The 12,257-nt window shown below is 34.2% G+C and overlaps 1 protein-coding gene across 17 annotated transcripts in view; it reads left to right on the top strand.

The window, feature by feature from the left end:
• HELZ (helicase with zinc finger) overlaps positions 1–12,257 on the top strand; it is a 132,847-nt gene that overhangs the window by 33,199 nt on the left and 87,391 nt on the right. For all 17 annotated transcript variants that reach the window (XM_039859540.1, XM_039859541.1, XM_039859542.1 and 14 more), the window contains 5 exons: positions 3,662–3,713; positions 5,073–5,148; positions 7,156–7,354; positions 7,810–7,917; positions 8,973–9,270. In XM_039859540.1, the coding sequence (XP_039715474.1) occupies positions 3,662–3,713; positions 5,073–5,148; positions 7,156–7,354; positions 7,810–7,917; positions 8,973–9,270 (733 nt within the window). The remainder of the gene's footprint in view (positions 1–3,661; positions 3,714–5,072; positions 5,149–7,155; positions 7,355–7,809; positions 7,918–8,972; positions 9,271–12,257) is intronic.

Genomic DNA, 12,257 nt, shown 5'->3' with positions numbered 1-12,257 from the left:
TAGTGTTTAACTACACCTGGTCAGAAAATACTGTTAGTAAATCTCGTCAAGGTTTTGTAAGCAACTAAAAAAGTCTGAGTTATTTTTAGGGAATGGGTTTAGGAGATGTGTATCAGGGTAAATGATGAATAAATATACGCCCTGGTAAAAAGACACATGGATAGTCCAGGGACAGCAATAGTATGGAAAAGGCCCATAGCTTTGTAAGTCTCAAATTTCTGTTCCTCATACAGGCACATGAAAATATTTTTATTTAGAGGTCTCACTTTAAAAATAACCATTTTGGTCAGCTTTTATCGTAAATGGAAGCCCATGTAAAGTGATCGATTGATTGGCTTATTTATTAAAAAATTGGCACCCACTATGTGCTAGTAGGTACAATGCTTCATCCTTGGGGTACAGCACTGACCAAGACACCCAGAGTCCTTGTCCTCTGGGAGGTTAAAGTCTTGAGAAAGATATGGACAACAAATAAATTAGGTATAATTCACATTGAGGTAAGTGGTATGAGAGAAAAGAATAAGCTTTCTGTTATCAAAAGATAACTGAGATTGGGTGGGCGGTTAAGCAGGGCCGTAAGGATTGAGAAGGCGCCGGTGTCATGGAGAGTGAAATGGAAGTTGCTCCAGGTAGGCGGAGAGGGTGAGCGGAGACCCCAGGCGTAAACCTTGACCTCTAGTAGATTACTTTCCCATTTCAAATCTATAATATAACACCAACAAATAAGTAAGCAAAGGTAGTCATCATGAATTAATAAGCTGGATAAAGATACACTGTTTGCTCCAGTAGTATAGGTTTTTTTTTTTAAATTGTCATTTTATTTGGCTTCTGTTATCTTACCTGGAATTAACCAAGAATCAGGAAGCTCTAGTTAAGTTCAGAGCCATTTCCTTTCTTGTGTTCATGTGTCTTGTTAATTTCTAAGGAGTAAAGGAAGTGTTTTAGACTTTTAAAATGAGAATGTAAAATAAGATAACCTTTCATTTTACGATTTTTGGCTTTGTTCTCTTTTTATTGCCTTAATTGAATTACCACCTCTACTTCTGATAATCACACACAAATGTGTGTGTGTGTATACAATTTTATTTTTTATATTTATAATTCTTTTACATATAAGGCCACAAATATCACTGTACTTTTAGAAGAAGCGATTTAGTTTTGTTTATAATTTATTTTCTGTATAACCAGAGTAGTATTTTTGGTTAAAAATCCATCTAGTAAAAGCTAACAAACAATGCAACAACCCTTATTTATTATTGCATATGACATATTTAAAAACAGTGAGAATTTGTCATTTAAAAGTTGGGTTGAGCTGTTGTTTAACTTGCAAGCGCTGGTGGATGAGGATGAAGATCTGAAACTAAAGACTAGCTAATGAAAATGAAAACAATACATATTCTTCAGTAAAATTTAAAATATCAAAAGTCAATAGATTTGATTGTGAATTTATAGGAATTCTAGCAATATGAAATTTAGCTGCTTTCCTTGAAGGCGTTAGTTAAGACCGAAGATCATAAGCTAATTGATATTGCCATTCCATCTTGAGTCTGGGGTCTGAGCATATAAAAAGGGTGTTTAAAAAAACAAACACACACAATATCTCGGAACCTAAGAGTCACAGTGGCCAAATACTCAGCCCTCAGTCCAGGCTGAGTGTCTCATTTTTACCAGCTCTTCTGATGAGGATGTACTGTTCACCAGACGCTACCAGACTCAGAGCTGCAGCGTCAGCACAGGCCTACTCTGCATTTGCAAATCATCGCAGATGCTGACTCGTGAAACACACCATGTATTTTTCCTTTCTAATAATTATAAATGCTTTAGCCTTCATACTATGACCGAAACATTTTATTCCCATTTTTTGGAATATTTGATAAATTAATTTTGATAAATTTTTTAGAGGGGATATTTTAAATTCATACTTGAATTCAGGTTTTAGCTTTTGTTTTTATACATTCTGTGTACCTGGAATCATATTTTAAGGGCTAGTGTGGAACTATGGCACTTAGAGCTTGCTTGTACAATTTAAAGAGATCTCCTAATGTATCTTGTGAGCACAGAATTACAACTAATTTGTTAGCTTATGTATTCTTATGTTCAGTCCTCATTTTACAAAAAGAGTGGATTGTCTTAAAAAACTTATTAGTAAGTCATTTGAACATCAGAGAAATTTTCTGGTAGAAGGAGTTATTATAGTAATTTTTTTCCACCCCAACCTAAAAAGTCCAATTTAATCAACAACATATAAATTATAGTGATATTATTGTTATGTGCAATTAGCATTTATGACATTTTTTCTATGGTACAAGACATTCCATATTTCACCTTGGGATACTGTTTCTTCCTGATTCAGTTCAGCATTTAGTGTGCACCTGTGCTCTTCAAGGTTCTGTAGGTTTTGGAAAGCTGAGATTCCTATAAAACAGTCTGATGAGGCAGTCTGAGATGCACATAGCTAATGCAGCCACAGGGCAGCCTGCGGTTAGTGCTGTAATGGAAGTACAGGCAGGGAAATGAGAGATTAACACTCTGTGGGGAAACCAGGGAGGTTTAAAGGTTGGATGGGGGCGGGCAGCTGAGTAAAGACCCAGAGGTGATTTGGTACAGGATAAGATTGGCAGTCAGTTGGTTTAGGGGAAGATGAGACAAGTAGTAATGAAGGCCTTACTTAGGACCGTGGCAGTGGGAGTAGAGAGCACAGATATGATGGATGTTCTAGACCTACTTGGGCAGGATTTGGATGATACTCAAAGCAGGACAGAGAGGGAGAGTTCAAGATGGCGTTCAGAATTTCAGTCTGGCTCTCTTTGAGGAAGAGGAATCTGTTAACTTGAGGTAAGGAGCACTGAAGGAGGATGAGATTTGGGGTAAAGTTGGACATATTGTGTTTGAAGTGCTTAGGTGATCCATCTGGTTTACCGAATACCCATTATATATAACAGATTTTCTGTGAGGGGCAGGAATGCGGAAGGGCAGTTGCAGGCTGTTGACAGTGGGTCTGTACATGGCTGACAGTGATCCAGCATGTAAAATGCTATGGAATAGTTAACAGAAAGTGCTGTGGCTGGCACTCAGTTGGAATCGGGAGTGTGGAGTGTTAAGTTAGAGCTAAAGGGACAGATTAGGGATTTATGTGCACCGAGGGAGTCGCGTAAACCAGGAGTCAGAGCGACTGGGGCTCCCGCCACGGTCTCCTTGTGGGAGAAGGGCTCATCCCAGAGTGAGGGGGACTTGGTAAGATGTGCTCCCTGGCCCCGAAGTGGTGGCACTGCACTTGGTACAGGAGGAGAGGCACCTTGCTAGCCGGCTCTTCTCTAGGTGTTAAGAGGAGAGTGAAATGAATAAATGGATGGAAGATGCTACTCTGTGGGGTTCAGGACTGGAGACTTAGATGTCTTTTCCTTTACCAGCAGGTAGTTTTTATGTAGGAAATCTCTATCAATTTCCTTAATGAGGGCTTAACAAATACTTCTTTTCCATATTTAAATGTAGTTTAACATAAAGCAAATAGCAAAAAATATCATTTTTGAAATACTAATGTTTACTAAAAATTTCTAAATATTCAAACTCGGCCTTTAAAAAAATGTTGAAAATGTCTAAGTTTAATTCAACATCAACTAGATATTTATTATAAAATTATCTTTCATTTGAAAAATTGCAGACAGCAACTGGTAACGTCCTGTCTAGATATCACATGGAAGACTTAGAAGAGGGTAAGTACCAAACTGTAACTTCTGGTACCTATGGTTCTGGGCATTGCTTTTTTATTAATTGATTATTGGGAGGAAATTTACTGAGTTACAGTACATATAAGTGGAGGTGTAGGTGAGAATATAAAAATTTAATTTTAAGAAATAGGTGTAGATGAAAGCAATTTTTTCACTGGCTCCTTTACATAGAATGATGGAATAATGGAGGTAGTAGATAACTCCAGAAGCCATCTATTTTATTTTCTTGCCTCCATGTAGTTCTAAATTTAAAACTCATTCTTGGCAATCTCTACAGGGAGGCCTTTTCTCCTCTCTCTCTACCCCAGGCCAGTACAATATTACTTTTTGGCAGTTCTGATCTGTAAACTGAATTATTGCTGCCACCGTTAAAATCCATGATCTCCTTATATCTTGCCAGAGGAAAGGGAAGAGAGACCAGCGTTCATTGAGTGCTTGCTGGATACTGTGTACTGTGGTAGTGGCTGTCACAAAAATAAGTATTGACTTCTTAGAGCCCTTCTCCATCTTTTTGATGGGTGATGAAACATATTTATTAAGGTTCAGAAATTTTCCCAGCCACAAAGCTAGTAAGGGATAAAAGATAACTTTAAACTCTATCTGGCTGAATATCTTTTTTTTTTTTTTTTTAATGGGTGAAAGGAGGCACAGAGATTTGTTCTTGAAAACTGATAGCTGCTCAGCCATTTCTCTCTTGAGCCTTATTTTTTCTGGCTTATTTGGAACCATTTATGTAAATGAATCAAAGCTCTTTATATTCAGAAGTAAACAAATGTTAATTTTTAGTTTCTATCTCAGAATTCAACTTTTTGAATTTCATTTTAATTGTAAAAAAGGATTACTTTTTACAATGATGTGTCAGACAAATCCTAAAGTACGTGAGTGGTAATGTGGAACTTCTTCTCACTCAGTATGCAGTATTGGAATTTGTTCTACAAAATTTCCTTCCAGGATACATAATTTTCTCATTCCTGAAGTAATTGCTAATAGAGATACATCTCATACTTAAGAAATGACAAGCATGCCAGCGTCCCTCCTTTAGTTGTTAAGGAAGAGACTGCCCTGGAAATGTGCCCACCAGTTGCTAGGATAGAGTCAGGGTCATAGATTTGATTTAGCTGCTGGATAATTGCTTCTGCAGTAATTTCTAAGTTTCATATGGTTAATTGATTTAACTCATTTGATTGGTAGATTACTTTTTTGGTAGAGGCAAGTATGTCATGTTCTTTTTACATCATCTGGGATGATGTGTATGGAGGGTTTATAGAATTTCTTACACATTAAAATATCTGAATTATTAGCAAGCTTCAAATGATAAGACTATATATCCTGATTACTCTCTAGGATCTTGTAATGGTTGGCGTTTCCGCCCACCACCTAGGGGAATCACAAGCAGCGAGGAATATACTTTGTGTAAAAGGTAATGTGAACTTTTTGTTTTAAATTAATGACATGTCTTTATTCAAAGAATAATTTCGCTTCATTTTTTAAAAGAAGGGAATATGCAAAGGAAGAAGATAATGATTTGAATAAAACGGTTTATTTTCAGTTTGAAACAGAAGCCATAATGGGCATCAACATTAAATAGTAAAAGTTTGAGCCATATTGGTGAGCTTTTAATTACAAACAACAGTGATCAAAGGGGAGATTGTTAAGACTGTTTAGAAGTCTCTTATAATGCACTTGGATTATTATGATTGAATTTCATTGCTGGTCTCTTGCTTTTGCGAAATTCACCAGTTATTGTGATTGAAGTTGAAATTATTTTATATAAACTGAAGTAGGAGATAAAATAAAGAAACGTTAAATTATTTTACTAACTCGAAAGAGAATCTATTATCTTCATGTAATCCTTAAATAGAATTTACGAGTAATTTATATTTGAAGGGCTAACCTATCAAAATTTCATAATTATGTATTAAGGTGGAAAGAATTATTAAAGTCACATTTAGAAAGGTGAGCTTTTTAGTTCTTTTTATAAAAGCTAGTAACTAGTGGGATTTTTTAGATATAAAATCATTCTAGATTGCTTTTGATGAGTGGAATTTGATATGTGGTTTTGATAATTAAGACATCAGATTCAACATCTGTGGTAGAAATAAAGAAACTAAGTAGTAAATTTTGAAAATCCTGGTGGCATCTGGACCACAGTCCTATTCTGCAAAGGAAATGGGTGAAAATTCATAGTCCAAATGAGAATATCAAACCTTTAGTTATTAGGGAAATAATTTAAAACAAAGCAATAGAAAGACAAAGAAATATTTGGCTCATTAAGATATACTTAAGAGAAACATGCATGATTTTAAATGTGTCTTAGGAAGCATGAGAGCACTTAATTAATAGTGTAACTTAAGTCCAGGTGCTTTGTGTATCACCAAGAAAGGCTTAATATATACTCATTTTTTTCAAGTAGGGTAAGCCATTTGATAAATTGTGCTTTTGTTCATTTTGTATTTCCTACTATCCATATTTTCCATTTGAAAAATTATAGCATTTCTCTTGTCTCCATTTTGCTATTTATCGTTTAATTTTAATTTTTTTCCTTAGAAGATCTTTTATTTTTTTAATGCTTCAATTGTTTAAAAACTGCCCGGACCCATAATTTTGTGGAGTTTTTAAAACTTAAAAAAAATTAGTGATTAAAGTCTTATATTTTTATGTTTTGGACCACTGAATTGACAGTTGAATTTTCTGAGTCATAAACACTGAGAAACCATTAACTCTGTAACCTTTAAAATGAACATTTATTAACTTATCTATTGAAGAATTTAATCTGACTATTGATTCTAATACAGAACTTTTATTCTTAATTTATTTAAAATTTCAAGCACATTTATAGAATCCAATATTTTCAGTAAAATATAGGTAATAGAAATATAGAAAAGAGTAAAAGTATTACATTTGAAGGTGAAAGGTAGAAGCATTAAAATGATAACTTAATGATATGAACATCTTTTTCAGAATGAAATTCCTAGAATGTGGAAAATTTTCTCTAGGTCGTATTATTTTGGGAAGTAGGGCATACCTGTGTTTGACGAACTGATCCACTTGATGTCAGTGTTGCTTTAAAAAATATTCTTCTCTAAGAAGAATTGTCTAATAGCGTTGTGATATCGTGAAGGAAGCTACCTTTTCAATGGTGGTTTTTTGTGGGTGGGGGTGGTTATGATTATGTTCTGCTTTAGTACCCTTTTATTCCAGGGCAGGAGGTCAGTGATAATGGGGAGTTGCTGTTTTGTTTAACTGTCGTAAATGTTCTCTGAACCTCTTCTACCTCTTCTGTGCAAGACAGTGTGATAAATATGGCCTTTCAGGAGACTAAGTTTTGTTTTTGTTATTGAAGAGTCAGAGGGCAAAATGCTGGAAGTTTGTCTTTTAAGTGGTCCCACAAAGTGTATGATAAAACAGTCTTTCCTATTCTACTTAGATTTTTAGAGCAAGGAATCTGTAGGTATGGTGCCCAGTGTACTTCAGCACATTCCCAGGAAGAACTAGCAGAATGGCAGAAAAGATATGCTTCACGGTTGATAAAATTGAAACAGCAAAATGAGAATAAACAGCTCTCAGGCAGTTACATGGAAACCTTGATAGAAAAGTGGATGAATTCATTATCTCCTGAGAAAGTGGTGAGGAAAATAAACTGCATTTTTTTGTTTGTTTGTTTTAAACAATGACCTTGTTTGAGTCTTGACTTTATTTTGTGCTATATTTTGGTTTATTTTATTATCCTCTATATGAAGAACTTGATTCTTGATAAAGAGTTTTTAGTAGCAAAAGTAGACCCATTTACTAAAATAAAGAGCAGAACTAAGCCATTTGTTTGGAGATTTGCAGGTATTATATTAATTTATCTTCATTCAGGGAGTTTTTACTGCCATTTTTTTGTTGTTAATTTTCTTATGTCTCTTGTTTTAGCTCTATTATATTTTGTTCTTAAATAACTGAAAATTAATATATAAAATACCTTGCTTTGTAAACAATTCCATCAGCATCTTTACTGTTGACATTTATTTACCATGCCAGAAGTTTTGTATGTGCTTTTAGGAATAAAAATGTAACGTTACTTGCTCTCTATTTTCAGCTTAGTGAATGTATAGAAGGAGTAAAGGTAGAGCATAATCCTGATCTTTCAGTTACTGTCAACACCAAAAAATCTCACCAGACATGGACTTTTGCTCTCACTTGTAAGGTATGAATTTTGTGCTAGTTAAAGAATGTAAATTTTTTTTCGATTTTTCTTAAAGCTTTTTTGAACCTTTAAATCTCTGTGTTAAAAGAGCATTGAAAATGTTGTAGTCTAAGTACATTTTAATGTAAGTTCTGTATTGTGCTAAAGTGTATTTCTGTATTTTGATCATTAAAGTTACATTTTTTTTTTAGATTTTGAGATAAAATCTCTGTAGATGTTTAGATACTTGCTTTTTTATTTATATGGTAAAGAGGTCTTTGACATTGTCTTCCAAACTTAGAACATAGGATGGGGTTCATGGCTTATAATTAACATTTGAAAATTGAATTGTTTAATCTGGCAGTTCTAAGATACTTAAACAATGACAGCTTGTTTTTATATTTGATTTGATGAAATCACAAATTCTGTAATAATGAGTTTTTAATATGAGACATTTTCTGCAGTGCTTCTCACCTTGAATTGTAAATATTCAAAGTTTAAGAATGAAGCAAAGTAAAAATTTCTGTGAAATGTGCAGTGGCAAAGTTTTGTGTACTTTTTGGTGGTGTTCCTTCCACTGTACCATCTGCATCTTGGGATGAAAAATCTGGGAACATTTAGTTTCAGCCTTGAACCCAATCCAGTACCTTCAGGGGTAACTGCCCTCCTATGAAGAGTTCCTACTTGAGGCTACATAAAAGTTTTTTAGACCAAGGGTATGGAAAGTTGGAGGTCAGTGGTATACAGGGTGAAAGCCTTTGTCACAATGAAAGGTGAACATATCACAGAAAGAGCAGGGAAGCTAGTGGTGTAGGATAAATATATCATTTTAAAAATTTCAGCTTTATTTGAGGTATTAGTGACATCATAAATATATCATTTAACAACTGATTTTTTTAACCATTCTAATTTTTTTTCTTAAATGGCTTATGAGCACAATTTGTATTTTTAACATAGTATCTTAGAAGCATGGGAAAGTAAAGGTCCCTTATGGAAATGGTTTCATTGAAGAGCCCAATTACAATTGGATTTTTTTACCCCCTTGTACTCAATGAATTATTTTAACTTCCTTGTAGCCTGCAAGAATGCTGTATCGTGTAGCATTGCTTTATGATGCTCATCGTCCTCATTTTAGTATCATTGCAATATCTGCCGGAGATAGTACTACCCAGGTATCACAAGAAGTCCCAGAAAACTGTCAAGAATGGATAGGAGGAAAGATGGCCCAAAATGGATTAGATCATTACGTGTATAAAGTCGGGATAGCATTTAACACAGAAATATTTGGAACTTTTCGCCAAACCATAGTTTTCGACTTTGGATTGGAACCAGTACTCATGCAAAGAGTAATGATTGATGCAGCTTCTACAGAAGGTAATATTTAGACTTTTTTCCCCTGATACGATGTATTACAAGGCACTATCATAACAACATTAAAAGATATGTATTGGCCCCTAAATATTCCATAGATAGGGAGGGAATAATAAGGAAAAAAATCCCAAATTAATTGACTCATTTACTGTGTAATGGGATTAGAATGGTTAACATTATGCCCTGATCTTTTAATACAGTCATCAGGGAAAGCTCACTTTGAGGTTCCCCGAACTTGTATGAGTAGATGATCAGGTCTGTTTTGATTTACCAACTTCATTTTTAAAGTAAGATAATTTTGGCACAGTAAAACCTTTTAATGTTAGTTTGGGTAGAATATATATTTTAATGGTAATTGTGAATATACCTACAATGTCTGTTTCCGTGTCGGACTGTCCAGTTAACTTTGCTGATATTATTACATTATCTCTGAATGAAAAGTCCTAAATATAAGCTTTCATAAGTTGATTTTGTACATTTACTAGTGTAAAGGAGACCAAGGCACTTTTAACAGGCTCTGCTCTGTGTCCTTGGGAAGAAGTCCCTGGTTTCAACATGCAAATCCCTGTAGAAGATGATGAATTTCTTTGTACATTGTCATATTACTGCCTGTACCTAAATTTTATGCCAAGATCCAAAAGGACAAGGAAAGATCACGTTAGCCTACATTTCTTTGGCTCTTGGTTGGATTTATAGGTGCTTTATTTTATTTAAAGAACAATAAATATTTAACAAACACTTCATATAGCAGAGCTGTATGAAAGTTGCTTTTGCATTGGCTATGTCTCACCATATGGGGAGGATGTTTGTAATATGTACCACACTGTCCCATTTATAAGAATGTCAAAGTTGTTTTTGGACGTAGCAAGCAGGTGGAACTGGTTTTGTCTCCTTTAGCTACTGGTAAGGTTAAAGGAATATTTATGCCTGAGTTGAACAATTAGGCATTACCTTTTTGTATATGTGCTAATGTTATTACCCAGACTCCATTTTACCTTTATTTCTTACTTATTTTGATTATTCCTTTTACTTGTTTTTATTCTGTTGTATTGTTTTTTTGTCATCTTAGTACTTTTCGGAATCAAAATATCTTGTTTCCCATAGCCAAATAGATATAAATGACGAAGAAAAATATTTGGTTTACATTTACTAGAAAAGAAGTTAGTTGGCAAATTTTTTCTGTAAAGGGCCAGATAATAAATACTTTCTGTGTCACAGGGCTGTTGCAATTACTCAACTCTGCATTGTAGTGAGAAAGCGGCCGTGGACAATGTAAATGAGTGGGCATTGCTGTGTTCCAATAAAACTTTATTTTCAAAAACAACAGCAGGCTGGATTTGTCTCGGCTGCCCTGCTTTGTCTATCCCTGTACTATTAAGTTGCTTTTAGAGACTAGAACTTTGAGAACTAGGAAGCACCCTTTTTCAATCATAAGGAGATTTATATGACAGAGACCAACATGAGACCAACATGCATCCTCTCCTCTCAAATAGAACTCCGAAAAGATGCTCTTGGCTTACACGTGTGTTGTATTTTAAAAGTTTGCTTTTAGATTGGTGATTTGTAACTTATGATTCATTTTTTATAGGAATAGTTCATAAGTGTTGTCAAGAATTTGTACTAGTTAATAAAAGCCTATTTAATTAATAATATGCAGTGCTAAATGTCTGCAGTAAAAAGTAAGAGAAAATGATACTGTTAAAATAGATGATAATAAGAGAAGGTGGCGATGAAGAGGATTCCAGGGCACCCTCATAGGCCTAAGAAATTGAGGGGACTTGGGCTACTTTCGCCTGAGATATGGTCTACTTTTCTAGTGGAGAAAAAGAGTAGTGGACAGACTTTAGAGTGAAATAAAACTGGCTTCGAATCCTGATACTCTCCTTATTAACTGTGTGACCCTGGGCAGAGTACTTAACATCTCTGAGCTTCATGTGGAAACATCTGTAAAATGGAGCTAGTAATACCTGTCTTAGAGGATTATCGTGAGTACTAGAAATAAACAAACCTTGCATAGTATCTGGCATATAGTAGGTATTTAGTAAATAGTAGCTATTATTTTTATCATTAGACATGATTAGGATAATTTCTGGCTTACAAACAGGATGAAGAAAGTAGGAAAGAGAGAAGGAGGAATTTTTTTTTTTTTTTTTTAAATGAGGACTGAGACTAGGGTGTTAGCAGACAGACTAAAAAGCAGAAACGAAGAACTAAGTCATTAAGGCCGCAGCACCTACAGATCTTGGCAAGAGATTGCAGTATAGGCGGTGGAAGAGAAGCTGTCCAAAGAAGTGACTGATGAGTTGAGAGTGGTAACTGGAAGAAATAAAGAATCTCATTTTTAATGTTTATAATGTATCAGTTTGAAGTGTTATATTTCATTCAGATATGATAGAGGAAATTAATATAGACAAAGATATCCTCCCAATTTGTAACCAATACTATAATATACCCTCATCCTTTTTTATAATACTATTTTATAAAAACCACCAGTAACCTCTTTATAGTTTGATATCTTTGCCTATTTTCTTTTAAATAAGGTTTTACTTCTGTATGGTTATATTATAGAAAATAATTGAAAACAAGCATTTTCTTGAACTAATTTGAAACATTCAAACAGTTGCATGTAGTAAAATTTGTTTTTCAAGGACAGGAAAAATAAATAGCACAAGAACACAATATAAAATGTACAAAATGTATCTTATGATATGAAATTATAAATGTAAAAAAGAAAACAAATCTAGGTTTAGGCAAGCTAGATGACATTCGGTTGACTATTTTGTCATTGTTAAACTGACCTGTTGTGCTAATTTTTAGCTCTTTGGTATTTTCTCTACTCTTAAAATTGATGTCATTGGATATCTTGATATTTTTGTTAAGTTCTTAAGCTTTTTTGTGTGACTATATTTGTTTCAGTGTGACTGTGTACAGAGTCCCAACAGAATTTTGGAAAAATTAAAGCAGGATGTAAAAAGTATAATGTTTGTTTC

Source organism: Pteropus medius, unplaced genomic scaffold (genome assembly GCF_902729225.1).
Source record: "Pteropus medius unplaced genomic scaffold, Ma_sr-lr_union100, whole genome shotgun sequence".
Taxonomy (NCBI): Eukaryota; Metazoa; Chordata; class Mammalia; order Chiroptera; family Pteropodidae; genus Pteropus; species Pteropus medius.
Note: the sequence above shows the minus strand (reverse complement) of the source record. Positions and strands in the feature narration are given on the sequence as shown.